The sequence below is a fragment of the Camelina sativa genome, chromosome 4 (assembly GCF_000633955.1).
Source record: "Camelina sativa cultivar DH55 chromosome 4, Cs, whole genome shotgun sequence".
NCBI lineage: Eukaryota > Viridiplantae > Streptophyta > Magnoliopsida > Brassicales > Brassicaceae > Camelina > Camelina sativa.
Genome location: NC_025688.1, coordinates 29,770,259 through 29,788,169, shown reverse-complemented (window position 1 = coordinate 29,788,169; position 17,911 = coordinate 29,770,259). Strand labels below are relative to the sequence as shown.

The 17,911-nt window shown below is 35.8% G+C and overlaps 3 protein-coding genes and 2 pseudogenes across 3 annotated transcripts; 1 reads left to right on the top strand and 4 right to left on the bottom strand.

Annotated features, from left to right (window-relative positions):
- LOC104783321 overlaps nt 1-1,074 on the bottom strand; it is a 2,073-nt pseudogene extending 999 nt beyond the window's left edge.
- LOC104783320 (flowering time control protein FCA-like) lies at nt 1,445-5,720 on the bottom strand. Its single transcript, XM_010508463.2, has 14 exons — nt 5,274-5,720; nt 5,048-5,115; nt 4,868-4,946; nt 4,653-4,735; nt 4,513-4,564; nt 4,167-4,252; nt 3,943-4,009; nt 3,609-3,688; nt 3,465-3,514; nt 3,080-3,329; nt 2,192-2,338; nt 1,930-2,112; nt 1,739-1,811; nt 1,445-1,662 (listed from the first exon to the last, which is right to left on the bottom strand). Exons 1-13 carry the CDS (start codon nt 5,590-5,592, stop codon nt 1,749-1,751), a joined length of 1,527 nt encoding a protein of 508 aa, XP_010506765.1. The 5' UTR covers nt 5,593-5,720; the 3' UTR covers nt 1,445-1,662; nt 1,739-1,748.
- Nucleotides 5,863-9,676, bottom strand: LOC104783319 (ribonucleases P/MRP protein subunit POP1-like). Its single transcript, XM_010508462.2, has 10 exons — nt 8,871-9,676; nt 8,685-8,781; nt 8,483-8,590; nt 8,160-8,390; nt 7,916-8,034; nt 7,362-7,820; nt 7,163-7,271; nt 6,509-7,047; nt 6,237-6,410; nt 5,863-6,144 (listed from the first exon to the last, which is right to left on the bottom strand). Exons 1-10 carry the CDS (start codon nt 9,323-9,325, stop codon nt 5,940-5,942), a joined length of 2,496 nt encoding a protein of 831 aa, XP_010506764.1. The 5' UTR covers nt 9,326-9,676; the 3' UTR covers nt 5,863-5,939.
- LOC104783318 lies at nt 10,010-11,946 on the bottom strand (annotated as a pseudogene).
- Nucleotides 15,914-16,598, top strand: LOC104783317 (transcription factor UPBEAT1-like). Its single transcript, XM_010508460.2, has one exon. It carries the CDS (start codon nt 16,106-16,108, stop codon nt 16,436-16,438), a length of 333 nt encoding a protein of 110 aa, XP_010506762.1. The 5' UTR covers nt 15,914-16,105; the 3' UTR covers nt 16,439-16,598.

Genomic DNA, 17,911 nt, shown 5'->3' with positions numbered 1-17,911 from the left:
GGGATATACCATTGATTCGGATAAATACAAGTTGAGACGTCTGGCAGAAGAAAAACATCGTAGAAACTTTTCATTATCATGGTTAGCAACTGCGGTGCTGGCTACGGTCTCAAGGCAAATAAAATTATCCATCAAAGTACAATAGTCTCCCCACCGACCCCTATAGTCAGTTATTTTTAAACCTGTTAATCCAGGTGAATCTATCACCAACGACCCAATGTGATGTTCTTCTCCCTCTTCCGGGGGCATATCCATGGTCGATCTTTCGGGGGTCTCATAAACAAATTTTTTCAAGGAAGGCACTTTCACGACAAAGTTTGTCAAGCCATCATCCTTATAACCTCTTTCAACCCGGAGTTCTTGGAGAACAGGGGAACTTGACAAAAGCCTAACAAGAGATTCTTCGTCTTTGTAGAACACGCTGACAAGCTTCAGATATGAGAGAGATGGTAGGCTAGCCGGGAAAGAAACGTCGACTAGAATCTCGTTTGATAGAGTTAACGAAACGAGAGAGTCGCATGTGTAGAGGCTCTCAGGTAAGCTTGTGGGCTCTCCTTCTCCTGTCCAGAGGAGCTTGAAAACTAAATCTTTCACACCGTGGTTAACTGCCTTGTCAACCCACTTTCTGACATCAACTACAGGAGGACATCGTGGACACAGTTCGACAACAAGGCTTACTAGCATTATGGTGTTGCAGTGTCTTGTCAACAAACCACACAAAGCTCTCCTCGCTCCCTTGGTCGTCGTCTTCTTTGAAGGTGAGTTTATGGAGCATCTTCCAGAGGTAACGCCATCGTTTAGACAAGATCCCAGTGGCCACTGCATCTTTTGGCGGGAGGAGGAGTAAGATCCTCAACAGCAAATCGTCTGGCAAATCACATATTCTCTCAATCCTCAACAAACCCATAGTTGTTGTGCGGCCCAATTGTAACAAAAACCCTAATCTGTTCCGGGGAAAAAACTAAGAGGGATGAGATTAAATCCCTAACTAGAAACAACTTACCGCAAGCAAGCTTGAAATTAGAGACGACTAAGATAATGATGATGACGGACGAAGAATGATCAACTCGAACCCCCAAGTCACACTGAAGAGAGATTTGAAGATTGTAGAAGAAGATGTCTTGTTTAGGAAATAAGTCCCAAAATAAAATAATTAGGTAAATTAACATTTTTGATTATTTATTAAATTTGAATAACTTCTAAAAATCTAAACAAATCATATCATTCCACGTAAGTGTGTGGAGTTGATTTTGATGACTCACGACATAACTCTCTCGCTCACAGAGAGGCACTTGGAGTTTCAATTGTTATTATACCAATCACATTACTAGTAACTCAATTTATAGAATGTGACTAACAAAGGAAATTTTAAAAATTTCCCGGCAATTTTTGGATTTATGTAAATAATACAATTGAACTGAAATGGATTCTACCATGGATCAGGTGAAAAAAGGTTTTTTTTATATACCAAACAGAATCAATTTTTTTGATTATTTTTCTTTCCAATTCTTAAGTTTCTAAAGAAACATTTGAGTTCAGAAACCAACTTTTTTACTGTCTGCATTCTAAAACCACAAGATCTTTGGTTTCTAACTAAACCATGTATATATATATCTCCTTCTTTCTCTCTCGCTCATCATCTCTTAGTCTCCCTAAACAACACTGCATCATCACACAAAGCTTTAAGAACCAAATCAACCTCTACTGCATCACTAAAAAAGATTCATCTGTTCATTACCTGAGACCTTTTATGAACAAGTAGTTTCCACAGCCAGTGTTGTTACTGAATATACTAAACTGCTCTCCTCATCCTGCAAACACACAGCACCGAAAAATATTGGACTTGACTCTTCTTATAAGAGACTGTATCAGAAAACGGAACTCGCAGTGTGTCAAATACGACAAATTACAGAAATTATCTCTTCTTACCGCTATGGATAAGGATGCTTGTTGGAGTTTAGTATTCTGTTGCAACACTTCATCAGACTGAACTTGCTCCATTGCTTCTTGGCTCTCATTGTTTAACGGGGGAGATACAAGTTTTTTATCTTGATCCCTTGTTTGCTCTTCAAACCATCTCTCAAACATGGAGTATTCGTCCGGTTTCTCCCACTGTGTGTGTTCATCCATATATTCAGTAATAGTAGATTTGGCTTCTGAGGAGTACATATTGAAAGAGGGAAACACTTACCGTGCTTTCGCAACTGACGCAATGGAAGTAGTATTTATTCCCATCTGGACATGTGTGTTCACTCCAGTCACACTCAGAGCTCACTGTATTTTGATCTTCAGGTAATGCATTTGATTGACTACAAATCTTCTGACCATCACTTCTAGTCTACAAAAAAGTAGTTACCGATATAAGATCAAGCAGATGTATATACAAGTTTTATGAAACCTAAACCGTACAAAAAAAAAAAACTCTTAGTTTCGGATTTCAAGAGATACCATTAGCAGATCCTAATCAAGGAGTACCTTAGCGCTGGCAGTCTCAGATTTCTGATGCTTTTCAAAATTTTGAGGTGGAATATCTCGATGCAGTTGTTTTTGAACCTCGGATACTGCTTGAGTATTTTGGTGCGGAAAGTGATTTGGCTGTGAAGCAAAATCATGATGCTGAACGACTCTAGGGGCTGCAGGTTCCTTGTTTTCCCATTGGGAATATGGTTGTGGGTGCCAATTCGGGTCGTAGTGTTGCGTTACAGGTGGAGTATTGAAGGTAGACCTGAAGACACGAAACAATCCAGGTATAAGTGATGGGGTAAGATCAAAGTGTAAGAACCAAGAGAATGAGTTTGGAATTGAAAACAAAATCATGCAAATACTCAAACAAATAATGTAGAAAAGGAATAGGTAAAACCTTGGTNCTCAGAGCTCACTGTATTTTGATCTTCAGGTAATGCATTTGATTGACTACAAATCTTCTGACCATCACTTCTAGTCTACAAAAAAGTAGTTACCGATATAAGATCAAGCAGATGTATATACAAGTTTTATGAAACCTAAACCGTACAAAAAAAAAAAACTCTTAGTTTCGGATTTCAAGAGATACCATTAGCAGATCCTAATCAAGGAGTACCTTAGCGCTGGCAGTCTCAGATTTCTGATGCTTTTCAAAATTTTGAGGTGGAATATCTCGATGCAGTGGTTTTTGAACCTCGGATACTGCTTGAGTATTTTGGTGCGGAAAGTGATTTGGCTGTGAAGCAAAATCATGATGCTGAACGACTCTAGGGGCTGCAGGTTCCTTGTTTTCCCATTGGGAATATGGTTGTGGGTGCCAATTCGGGTCGTAGTGTTGCGTTACAGGTGGAGTATTGAAGGTAGACCTGAAGACACGAAACAATCCAGGTATAAGTGATGGGGTAAGATCAAAGTGTAAGAACCAAGAGAATGAGTTTGGAATTGAAAACAAAATCATGCAAATACTCAAACAAATAATGTAGAAAAGGAATAGGTAAAACCTTGGTTTTTTAGGATCTGCAAATCTAACAGTCAGAGGCTGATCAGAACCCTGAAGGAAGACAAAAAAAACATTGGACGCATGAAGCATGGAACATTGGACGCCAAAGCCATTGACATACAACAAAAAATACTATCTGAACTACCCGCATGGTAAAGACTCCATTTAGACCTTTGATTGCCGCTAGTGCCATATCTCTACAAGAAAACTGAACAAATGCATACCCTACAGAGAGCAAATAAGTTAGTTATATAATCAAATCAGGTTCATGCTATTCAAAATATCACTCTTAGGCATTGGTTAGAAAAGAACAATCTAAGGCTGTCACATCATGTTTCCTACAAAATCTGAGAAGTTTAAACTAGGATCTCTGAAACAAGCGTGATTCAGAGTCAAGAACCAAAATATGCAGGGGCAACAGACTATCTCTGAAACAAGCGTGATTTAGAGTGCAAAATATGCAGGGGCAACAGACATACCACGACAAATCTTCATGTCGTCAAGTGCCATATAAATATCTTCAATGACTCCATACCTAGAGAAGACCTGAGAAGAGGACACTTTGAGAAATTATTCACAACAAAGTAAGAAATGCAACTACAAACGGAGGTAAAAAAACAATCTGCACATGGTTCTGTCAATTGTCAGTGACAAAGGAATTCAGATTAACTGAAAGTTAAAGCCGAAAAGGAGTCCTGCATACCTCATGGACTTCCATTTTTGTAGTTTGTTTGTTGAGGCATCTAACATATAGTTTAGGATTATCTGGAAGTTGTACCGTGGCAAAACCTAAAGTCCAGATGAAACGAGAATACACAGATGAGAAAAAATAAGAGAGCATCTTTCCTACTCAGAAACTCGTAAAACTTGATCTTATAAGCTAAGAAAAGGAGGTGAAGGAGAAGCAGTCGAAGGCATGATAACCAAATACTAATTAATGTAAGATATATTCTGTTTCAAAGGTTCCCATAATACACTACCATGTTGTCTTCAGAGTTTTACGTTCTATCTAAATCTATGTTCCTAGAAGTATGGACACCTACTCTTACCAATCCGTTCCCGTTCGGCGTCAGCATATCGGACCTTGACTGGAAGCATTTCCTGAAAAACGAAATAAATGTTTGAAAAGAATCCCATATCATCAGCGAGGAAACGTTTAAACAAAACATTGCAGAAGTTAAGAACTCACTCCAGGAAAGGTAAACTGCTCAGCTAAAGCTGCAATAGCCGCATTACCCTCTTCTGACTTTTTGTACTTAACAAAACAGTAAGCTGCAAAGATACATAGAAACAAAAGTTATAAGCAAACTGCTAAACCTCATAAGAAAGAATGTGAATGAAAGGCAGTGAAAAAGATATGTTTTTCAAGTAATTGGGAAAACAAAACAAAAAAAATGAAATTACCTGCTCTATCACCAGTCATCTTATCTTTGGGTAGAATGATCTCAGTGACATTACCATATTTTTCAAACACCTGACGGATCTGATGTAAACACACAGATTGTCACAAGTCAATTTACGTGCACACAGAATCTCAAAGGAGACATTTCATAAAACCGTAAAAGAGTAAACCAAGACACTCACATCATATTCAGTTGCTGTCTTTGAGACCGGCGCAACATATAGCTTGGCAATACTACCATCAGCAGTATCTTCATGTATACAAACAAGAATTTAAAAAAAATCAGAAGCTCGAACAAACCAAGAAAGTACCAAAAGCGAGTTCAAAGACTTTAACGATGAATCACCAAAGTTTACACCTTTTGTCGATATGAAGCAGAAAAAAAAAACAAATTAAATTGGAGATAACCTGTAGCTGATTGAGACCGTCTCTTCCTTAAGCTGCCACCGCAAGGACTAGATGGAAACGGCGGAGGAGCGTTATTATTCTGATCAACGATCATGTTCTGTTGTTGTTGGCCGGAATAATTATCAAAATGCGGCTGACGGAAAGGCTGATCTCTGTTGTCGTTTTGAGGGTATTGGTGAAATCCAACGGCGGTGACATGGTGGTGCTGCGGCGGCGGCGGCGGATGAATCTGATGATGATGAGGGTTGTTGTAGTTGTTATGGTAGTACGGAACTGGTGGTGCAGGACCAGGATAGGCGTTTGCGACACGTCTCTCCATCTTAAACCCTGATTAAGTCGTTTAATCAAACTCAGTCGCAGTAGTCGAGATTATATTGATCGGTAAATTTTCTCCGGCGCCGGTAAAGATAAGAGAAAGAGAGTTCTATTTAGTTCCGTACCGCCGAACCTATAATATAATGTGTGGTTCGGTTAAATAAAAAAAGAACTGTGAGTATTAAAACGACGACGTTTTGAAGCTACTTGCGATTTTATTGATTTATCTAAACCAAAATAAAACTCAACTATTATCTAAGTTTAGCTTCTTTTAAATTGACTTTAGAGAAACCATTGACAAATTACATCCAAAATTCACAAAAACAACAGTGCTTGCTGGTGAATGCGTTTTTAAAAGCAGTAGACATCACTACTAGACTCTTGTTGCTCTAAAACAATGGTAGCAAGTGCGAGTCTAAAAGCACAAGATCTTAGGTTTCTAACCAAAACATAAGTCTCCTTCTTCCTCCGTTTTACATCTTTGTTTCTCCATTGCTCGTCTCTCAGTCTCCCTAACAACACTGCATCACAGAAAGCTTCCGCCTTCTGCTTTTTACTGCATATGAAGACAAGTGTAAGAGCTCAGAAACCATATTCACCCTCTGCTGAATTGTAATTAATGATTTCTGAAAGCGGTTTTTTTATTACCTCCCACGGACAAATCCTGTCGTTGTAAACCCGATTGGCAATCTATGAGATTGCTTTGTAAGAGTGTCGTCTTCAGGGACATTTAGTTCCCAGGTTCCAGAAGGTTGTTCTTGGAAGTAAGAACTTACAGAAGATTGAGGGATAGTAACACGCCCTTCTTCTCCTTCACTGCAGCTGCAAAACATAATGCAATATACTCTTAATGTGATCCCAAAGTGAAAATAGTTTCATTTGATCACAGTTTGTTGAACATGATTTCTTGAAGATGTTACCTGGATTTTAGCAATGATATGTCTGCAAGAGATGGTGCACATACAACCGCGCCTTCTTCAAAAGACCCTTCCTTGAAAGCATGTAGAAGAACTCTGACGAGGCACAGTTTATTACTCTTCTGATGGATCTCAGCTCTTACTTTTGTTTCATCTTCTTGAAGTGTCTTCTTAATGGCGTCTGTGCTTGGTTTTGAAGCATTGTGAGGAAATAAAAGCAAGTTGTCACTTCTGAAAGTTTGGAGCAAAGTCGTCAGCGAATCTGATGTTCTTGCCACAATTCCATCAAATAGATTACCACCAGAACTGGAAATCTCGGTTCCGTTCGTCTCATCATTGCTTGTAAGATTTTGACTGGAACTCTCAACAATAGAACGCGTGACATGGATACTATTCCATGGAGGTGGAATAGGAATTTTGAAAGGTCTTATGGCAGGAGGACGTCGTTGTGCCTTTTCCTCCATGTCTGCAGCCTCACTCAGTGTAAAAGTTGAATATGCTTTACAGTCAGGAAAATCTGATGGGAAAAAGGGCAAACCAACCTGCAAATAAAAATGACAAATTTCAGACATTTTTCAAATTTTCGGTTTACTAAGTTAACATAGCAAGAGAATCTTAACAATAGGGGGATAAAAGTTTATGAGAGTGGAAATATACATCACAAGAAACCCAGCGTTTCTCCCTCTGACCTATTGCATGAGCTCCTTTTGAGAGGAAGGCATTCCAGAAGACTTTTATCCAACTAAGGGGGAGTATTAGAGACCATCTGAAAGAGAATGATAATGATTAAGTGTGGATCATTGAGGACTTTGATTTTAAAGAAAGTCACAGACCGATTAACCAAAGTGCAGATTACCCGGTTGGTGCATTCCCGAGTTTTTTATGTTTGAGAAGCAGTAAAGGACAAGACCTCGAACTCCTTGCCCTACTAGATACCTTTGGAACCTCAGCAGCTGGGTTCTCGAGGCAAAGAGAATCCATACGATTTTGATGCTTTTCCCAACACAACACATTCTCTTCTTCTGGAGGGGTCAGATCACTGTTAGCATCCCAGAGGCGCTTGAAAACTTCAGTAAAAATTTCAGCACCAGTTTTAGTTGTTATTTCAAGTGAATTGGTAGGCTCAGTTTTGGCCGTTTCAACTGACACTGTACTATCATCACATGGACTATTAGGGATTAACCGCGGATCCATGACAAACTGCGCTAAAACAGCGCAAGACGATATGGTCTCTTCTTTGTAAAGATCAGTAACGAATTTAACTTCAGCATTTTCCATTGAACACTTTCTTAAAATAGAGGGCTCCTCTGAGCTACTGCAAAGACAAACAAAAAAAATTACTTGAGATAAGTTATTCCTTTGTTCATTTTCGTTCTTGAAAACCATTCTATATTTCCTCAGATGGCTCACCTTGTAGCAGGACGTAGGGTCTTTTGAAGAAGATGAGATGCTTTTGGACCAAAAATCTCAAGTTTTGCAAGATGACCCTCGAGTGAAACACAATCAACTGAAACACCTGTCTCGTTCATCTGAATGAAGGAATTTTTAGGCGTAAATATCTCCACAAGAATATGTAAAGCATTATGCAAACTACTAAGGAAAAACGTAAGCTGGAGACACCTGAAAACAACCTCAAATACAAGAAAATAACTACCTGTTTTTGACAAGCTACTTGAAGAGAAGCATATCCTTCACTGAAGGAAGAAGCATGGATCCACACCCAAAGTTTCCGAAAGTCTACATGATCACAATTGGAGACTGCACCATCAGTTCCTATACAGTCACCATCTTCCTCCTCGTCACTTCTCTTAGGTAACTCAGAAGGTCTCCACATATAAATTACAGGGGCAATCGCTTGGGAAACTGGTGGATTAACATTATAAAGCTGAAGAAAACAAAAAAAAAAAGTTACGGTTACACCCTGCTTAAGTTGTAGTTTCCAGTTAAAAATAAAAGTAAGATTTATAGATTCACTACCATGGCGTTTTCATAACTACGGCCTGTGAGAATAGAGTCGAAAACTTCCTTGGAATGAGAGGACGGAGAAGGCTCCAGTAACATGTTTAAAATCGACAAGAGTGAGCTCTGAGAAATTCAAAGCCAAAAGAGATATACCAAATTACAACCAAGTTAGAACAAAATTTTAAGAAGAATGTTAGGAAAAAAGGTAAATGCCTGCCTCTGGACCCTCCAATTGCACGGCAATGAGATAGCTTGCATCATGGACAAGAACACCTTCCCTAGACTGCTTCAAGACATCCCTAGATCCCCTTCCTCTAAAACCATGAAAAAAACCAAGCTTAAAATTTACAAAAAAAGGTGGAAACTTTTCCGTACTCTTTACACTAGAAAATCAGAAATAAACCTTCCATGTAAACCAAGAGGAAGATGAAAACCCCAAAGCTTAGTCATAGTAAACCGTTTAGCATGCCAAACATGTGTTCTGAGCCTCTTTGTTCCATCACCAGAAGCAGAAAAACCAGATACAGGGTTCCCTTTAAGTTCAATTCTCCTCTTAACTCGTCTAGTGATCGTCGTTTCATGGTGGTCTCCTCCACTTGATCGGCCAATCAATGACTCTGAGTTTTGCCTCTTTATATAACGTCTCTTTGCAGGTTGGTTATTGTAAGAATTGGTCCTTCTCCTCTTGTTCCTCTTTGATCGAAAGTCCTTGTTCAAACGATCAGATACAATGGAGTGAAGAGACTCGAGCTCCGCTGCTCTAGCCTCTGAGAACTTCTGAACGTTGATTTTGCGAGGAGCCAGCGACGATAAAGCGACATCTCTTCTCTTATTGTTCCCGTTAGTACTAGTAGCCATTCTTGAGCAGATTCGAATAAACCCCAAAACAACTTTTTAGGGTTGTTGGAAGAACCTAACTTGCAAACCTGAAAGAAGAAAACAAACTAGGGCTTCTATAGGCTTGAAGAAACTGGTTCAGGCAATTTAACGAACAGTTGGCGCGCAAGAAAAGAAAACTCTTAAACTAAGGGCGGAGATTAGCAAGCCAACAGTTTGGTGAGATTCACGAATTAGAGTAGCAGTCTGAGGAATATGCAAAAGACGAGATCAAGAGAGGGAAACAGATTTGGTTCGGGAATTTATAATTCTGAAGTTGAAGAAAACTGAGAAAAGGTTTTTCCGATTTTATTATACGACTGGTTTGGTTTGGTTTGGTTTGGTCTCTCAACTCGTAACTTTGAGTGAGAGAAGAACAAAAGGGGCCTCAAATTATTTTACCAAACTAATTGGACTTAATGGGCCTTATAGCCCAATATATTAAAGAAATCTACTTAATCTGTTTCGCATTGACCGACCGTAGTAAAAATTCCGCCACGGTTAATTAAGAACATCATTATTATTGTGTAAGTTAACTCTTCGGCTGCAGCTGATCCGTACACAAACAAGGTCGTTACACACTAATAAATGTATGATATCATCTTGATATAGTTAGTGATTTTAAGAATAAAATTTAAATAAGAATCTCAAGGATTGCTGCTATTTATCATTTAAAAGTAGACTATATTTATCATCTCTCATCAGCTAACTTTTCTATCGATTGATAGATGATGATGATGATGATGATGATGATGAACACACAAAGTTACACAATTTAGACTACGGTTTTTAATCTACCATAGAATATTGGACTAGCTAATCCGTATTACAATCAGTTCTAAAATTTCATAGGGAGCCTATCAAGCCAACCATCTTGGTTGATAAAGGAACGACTGGTGAGGTTAAGAACGTATTCTTCACTCTCCTTCTTGAGCCATGGCACTCTCTGTGACGTGTTTGCCCCGGCTCCAATGCAACCATACTCCACAAATGTTGTATGGCCCCTATGATATTACATTGTTGTGTTTTTTTAGTTAATAGTTAATACATAAATTTTGAATATCATAAAATGTAAAAAAACGTGCATAAGTAAAGAAAAAAAAACAAAAAAAAAAAGAAGATTTGAGAGATTTTACGTACTCTTGGTCTTTTGCTTTCCAAGCATCCCAACCAATTGGCAAAATTACGTCGCTCAACTCGGAACGGTAAAAGATGACACGTGCGTAAGGTTCCCATGCTCGTCCCAGTAAAGCCTTGCCGTTTCCCGTAACGGTGCAGTCATTGAACACGAATCCTCCCTCATCCGTCGGTAACTGGTTTCCTTGCGCTGTTATCGTACCGTACGCTCTGTCTGGTGCATAGATTCCCACCGTCATATTCAACGTGCACCCCTTAATTATTACATTGAACCATTATTAACTTTAGTTAGACACCACGCACGTGACGCGTGTATTTTTTATACCACGAACGAATTACTGACAATTAAAACGATTATTATATGTAGATAGATACCTCGTAAAGGGATCGGGCATAGCCAAAAATGAAGTCAATGCCACCGGTGATAACACATCTTTTGTAGTAATGTCTACCTAAACAGTCGTACAGTGTATCTTGGAAACCATCAAAACTAGAGTCGAGCACTACGTACTTGTCTCCAAGCAATCTCGCAGCTACCGCTGGTTTAATTGGTGTGTCTATAGATTCGATGTTATACGTATTCTACACAGAGAATAACGATATTAATATTATACATACTTATCCATAAATTCTAAATTATATATACAGTGTTTATGATATGTCATCAGTGTGGGGGAAATATAGATAAATGAATTAATTAAGAGACGACGTACTCTGAAAGTGATTCCTGAGATGATGAAAGGCCGTGAAAGTGGAGCTAGAATCGGTGAACTGATGATCGTTGTAAGCTATTATCGTCTTTTCAATTCCTCCGCCTTGCAAATATACGTATCCTTTATTATATGGTATCATCACTTTCTCGCTACAATATTTTGTGATTGGTAAAATTCACATTAAAATTTTGTTAAACCGTGTCTATATATTAGTAAGGGAAATGTGACAAGATCAATAATATGAAAATATGAAACTAAAACTGTACTTGTAAGTGCCGTTTACTATGAGGATTAGGATCCAGTTTTGGTTATAAAGAGGGATGGAATCGATTGCACTTTGGATCGTTGTGAAATTTCCGGCGCCGTTAGGATTAACGGAAATGGTGCTGTTTATTTGAACGGAGCATTCATACCATGCGGTAGATCCGTACACCGATAACAACATCGCCGTAAGACACACCTTGTAGTAAGAAGAGTAACATAAACTGTGCAATGCCATTCCCTTCATTTTTTTAAAAATTTTTTTTTTTATCAATCTTACTTTTAATTGGGTATGATATAGAAATCCAGAGATATATATTGCGCTGAACGTATTAATTACTCTCTAGTTTTAAATCTTTGAATTAGTTAGCCCGAGAGATGAAGAATCAATGATACTCTGTTATTCTTACCAATAATGTTTTGGTGAATATCAGGAAGATAACCTCCCAGAGATTTCTTACCAATAATGTTTAGCAGCAATGCTATAACTGTTAACGCACCATATGATACCTAAGATTTTTTTGCTATAATTTTGTTTAATAAAATTTGGGAGATTTGCTACCATAACCTATAATTTATTAGAAATCACCAAAGTAACCTATCAAGATTTCTAAAAAATTTCAGCACACATTTTTACGATATTACCCTTTTACATATTATTCATTTTTCTTCTTAACTACATAACTAATAAATATTTTAAAAATCATCCTTTAAAATATTAAATATTCATAATTATTATTTAACAAAATTTAGAAAAGGAAATATTAAATTAAATTAATTTTCAAAATTTTAAAATGAAAATCTTTTAATAAACAAATCAAATGGAAAATAAAATAATTAAAAAGAAAAAGAATAGTTTAAAATTTGAAAAATTAATAGTCACACATCTGGACACAAAATGTGAGTTATCTATGGAATAAAAAATTAATTGGGTTATCATAGTTGTTTCTTATAAAAAGGAGGTTATCCTGGATAAATTTCTCAAATTTACATCTATAGCTAGTAATATTATCATTCCTTTGACTGAATAAGAGACGACTAGGTTCCTTGGCTAATCCTCTTATTTGTTAGGCACTCCAATGGAAAAATAGTCAAAATCTAGAAGTAAATATCTTGATTTTCTAATTGTTGGTTAGACACAAATCAGAAGACTACCATTTAAAGATAGTGATAGTTGATCAAAATCAATCCCTATATATTAATAGAGAAATACTCTTACAAAAAAACTGAAATGTTGTATTCATAGAGTTCATGTACATTTTTTTTTAATAAATACCATTACTTCTCATTGTTATTTACGTATTTATGCCAAAAATATTATGAATCAATGTTTTTTCTATTAGTTTTTTAAAAATAAAAAATTTAATCAACTATTAAATCCAAAAATGTATTTAGTTATCATTTTTATAACATATTTACTTATTACAAGTAAATTACATTTCACAAAAAAATTTATTCATTTATTTATTATTTTTATCACTTTTTTCATTGCATTTTTAAACTTAAAATTAGTTTAAATGAAATCAATATTACGTTTGATTTGGTGTCAGATCATTTAGAACTCTAGATCATCCAGAGATATTTTACGATATCTTATAATCCTATATAAGATTTGCTCTGCTTTCTTGAATCACGACAGACACACGAAGATCGCAGAACTGATGAGTAGTCTCTCTCTCTTCACCTGTTTCATAAGAAAAAAATATGGGAGCAATAAAACAAGTTAAAGTGTCATATGATTCAAGAAAATAACACATAAACACGACACAAATCAAGTACCAAGGCAGGTATAAAGTATCAAGAGACATAACTTTTTTCTTTCTGTTTTTGGGGATAAGAGTGATTCCATGGCTCTCTAATCGATTCATACCAAACACAGTAAAAAGCAAATTTGGAAAAATACAAAACGAGAGAGAAAGAGGGAGAGAGTCAAACGGAAAGGGAAAGTTTCCGAAAGTAGAAAGGTAGATCTTGGTTACGATTCTCAAATTAAAAACAAGATCGAAAGCGTATAAAATCATTATAAACCGTCATATCAAAACCAATATATCGCAGCAGAGAGATTGGATTAGTCGATTTGGGAAGACAGATCTAGTAAAAAAAAAAAACAAATAAATCAATCGAAAAGACAGATTACGAGTTTGTGCGTGAATCTAATCCAACAGCTAGAAAACACACACAAAATCTCGTCCATAATAAAGCCTTTCGAATTAGGTTCACGCACAAAACATGTAATACGAATCTTCTTGTATCACCACACCAATCTTCATCTTTCTCATACAGACTTTTTTTCGCCGACGCAAAGGAACAACAAAAATTTGTGTATAAGAGAGAGAGAGAGACCTAATTTGTGTATATCCTCGTTTCAAACCACGTGTCAGTTTATTATGGATCAGATTACGATTAAACGTTAAAGGGCCAATTTCAAGCTCACCTTTGTATATGGGCTTTATTTAGTTACTTAGGCCCAACTTGTTCTTTCTTTCCCCCTGCCCCTTGTTACTTTGACTATTTTTTTTTTTACCTCAGAGGTAATTTTATAATAATTACGGGACTCATTTTAATTCAATTCTAGTACTATAAAATACAGTGCTTTTATTTTAAATTAAACTCATAACTGTAAATCTCATTGCTATATTTTGTTATCACAAAAGTTTCAGCTTTGATTTAGTCCGTTACTTGTTTTCTAAATTTTGGATATGTTTTTCTGTATACATATCTGGATCGTAATTTGTAAACTCTTGGAAAACATACATACATAACATTCAAATTTGATTCAGCCGATATGATATTTTCTTCTATTGTTTTAGTTTATTTATTAGATTACACATATACCATTTTCTACTTATATACTACGTACACTATTATAGTTACTAAGCGCATATATCATCCCTATAAATTATACATACAAATAATTATTCGTTCATCATATTTTCCGCAAATTTCTGGTTTTTAAAAAAAATATATATCAGAATTGGGATATATTTATGTGTTGGGTTTCTAGACGAATAGGGACTAGGGAGGATATAAGAACATGTGCATGCACGTTAAGCTTATATACATTACAACGTGCTACTAACAAGCGATCTATTCGACCACTAAACTCTCCATCAAGGCTAAGTTTTATATTTATATAAACCTACCTTAATTTGTTAGGTACTTTTCACGTTACCTTCAAAAACCAATATATATACACTGATCAATTATATGCGAATGTTAAGCTAATTCGATCAATTCATCAATTATGAGAGACGTATATATATGTCCAATTAAGAGAATTTTTTAAGTACAATGTTTCGTGTTGACGGCGATGGGAGATGCATTGAATCTACTATTATAGTCTCCGAGGATGTCTGATCTACATCGCTCCACGAATCTGCTTTTCTTTTTCTTTTTCTTTTTTTTTCTTTTTTCTAGAAAAAAAAAATAGAATTCACACACACAAACACATGACGAGAAAAGAACATAATCTTTAAGATGCTTCAACAAAATCCACTCACGGAAATAAAAAGAAATCCTAAATATGAAGTCCACAAATTCAAAGGAACATAGAAGATCATTTGCATGTTCTTCTGTCTTTTAAAATTAAGACCTTATCCCATTATCCAACATTGTTATCTACTTTGTCCAAAAAACTAAAACTACTCGGGAATGGCTTTATCTCGTTAGTTTATTGTTAATTCTCAATTAGTTGCGCCGGCTTATATCAGCTGGAAAATAATAAGGACTTAATAAAAAGCAAAAGCATTATGACAACCAAATATTCATATTTTATCATCTCCGTCGACAATGGTGAACGATTCAAACTAAATAGTACATTATAGCGATACTCATATTAACACTGATTGGGAGAAATATTAAATGATGATCTAATTAATTTCGGTAGTTGTTCTGACTTTTGCAAACGCGGAAAAAAATCATGCAAAAATCTATAATATATATTTATATATATATATATATGAATTTTTTTATATAATTTCATCTTATCGACTAATATATCTATCTCAATCGCTAGCTTCTTAATTCTTAAAACGCTGACTGCATGCTGGTTAAATAGATTAGCATTTAATCTAGAAAGATTATGGCATAATAAGATAAGGATTACATTCTACGTTGATCCCCCCCGACATTTTTCTTTTTCTTTTGTAGGTTTCAATCCGCCCGACTTTGGTAAACTCGAACTAATTAGTTGCGAAAGTAAAATAAAATAAAAATAAATTGATAAAGTGCAAGAAAGAGGAATAAGACAGGGTGTTTAAGGTGATGTGAATGGGAAGAAAGTTGGTGTTATTAAGCATGTAGGAGGGTTGGGTAGTGATGAGAATCATGTGAGTGCATGTGCATCGAGTTGTATTTTTGATGACATGTCCTCTAATATAAGCTAAACCCTAATTATCCATTAAAAACAAAGCAAAAAACACCCTTGTGGACACTTGTGCAATTCTCATCCAATTCTTTTGGGAGATAAAGAGAACCTTCTCAGAAGCTGTAATCATCTCCATTTTTAAGTTATATATAAAAGGGTCACTAACCTCTATCTTATGTCTATATAAACAAAGGGTGCATGTCTCGTATCTGCATCACATTACATATATAATCTTTTTTGTAGTTGTCTATCACTTTTTCTACACAACATTCTTTCATTTACAATATGGGTGTAATATTAGAAGGACAAAGAAAGGAATCCATTTGGGTTTCAATGAGAAGACAAAGGGCTCGAAGGGCACTTGTGAAGAAGATCATGATCCGACCGAGGAAAAGTCTAGAAGCTTCTAGAAGACGGTATCGTGCCATTCATAGACGAGTCAGGACGTTGAAAGAGCTTGTTCCGAACACCAAAACATCAGAAGGTTTGGATGGACTTTTCAGACAAACGGCAGATTATATTTTGGCTTTGGAAATGAAAGTGAGGGTCATGCAGACAATGGTTCAGGTTTTGACCGAAACCGACTGTGTTTTAAAACCTTCATATAATTTTTTGTAAAGGCTTGTTGGATTTTACGGGTTTTTAGTTTTTATTTGTTCGTGTTTTCATTTTTATCATCGTGTGATTGTCGAAAAGTTAATTTGGTTTATGTTGCTGATGTGACACCGCCAAAAAAAAAGTTATTGAAAATCAAGATATATGGTATATTTTATGCTTATATTATTTTAAAAAAAACATTTGATTATTTGAACATACCAATTCATAGATAATTTGTTCCGTGCGAGTAGTTTGTGCGCTACATCACTAAAAAAGATCGAAGAGACATCTATTTTGTTTTGTAAAAGGTAAATAGATTTTTCAAAAATTACAAAACTATTTTGCCAAAAGAGAAATCTATAAAAAATTTAAGTTCATTTAGTTAAGAGAAATACAAATGTAGGACGGTCATAAATGTTTTTACCAATGAAAGCAAAACGACCGTTGTCAAAAGAATCAGGTTTAGCGTGGGCTATTACAGTGCATGGGCCGTGAATCCAACTAATCAAACCGAACTACACAAACTAATCTTCGAAATTTAAATTTATACGAAAGATTAAATATTCTACTCATTTACACGTTCAAAATTACTAACATTGATTGAAATCATAATGAAATAAAAGCTCAAAACTTTAGCCTTGTAACCTAAAAATTAAGGGATCCTTAACTTTACCACAATGAGTTAGGTATATTTTATTATTTTACTCGTGCTTTTCCATATAACAGAACAGTTGCCGATCGATTTTCGAGTTTAAGCATCAACAGGGTGGTGTGGATATTAAGAAAATTCATCAAGAAGACTATTATTCATAGTACTATTCATGTCTTTTCTGACGATATCGTATTAAATTTCATTGTAATTTAATCCAAAAAAAATATATTATTAATGGTAAAACTGTTATATAGATAAATGATTTTACTCCAACGTTTGGACTACTGTCGCTTTTGATAGTGATAGATAACAGATACAAATGTTTGAACGCCACATATTATATAGTCCTTTTTATTTATTTGAGATGACACGAATTAGTTGAGAGGGAATGGACCGACATTTTATTATCTCGACGATGATTTGGGATTCAACAAATTAAACAACGTTTTTTTTTTTTGGTCAAACGTTTTATGTTTTCATTCTTTGATAACTCAGAGAGCTTCGGTCACTAAACAATCTACTCGATACCGTGTAGAGACGGGGTTGGTTTGGGCTGAATAAGGCTGATAGTCGGGCTCAATAGTGTCAGTGAAGTGATGCGTTTCGGGGCTTGACCACGAATGCTAAGGCGTGTTGTTAGTATATCAGTAAGGTTTAACACTTTCTATAACATTTGATGATAAACTACTGTCCAGAAAAATATATAATTAAATGGTTTCGTAAATAGTAGTACTAAATAGTTATGATGGGTTACAATAAGCTTAAGCCATGTGCTAAACAATACATTCAAGTATACACCTTAAAACATGCCATCTTACACGATTAACTATATGACATTCACT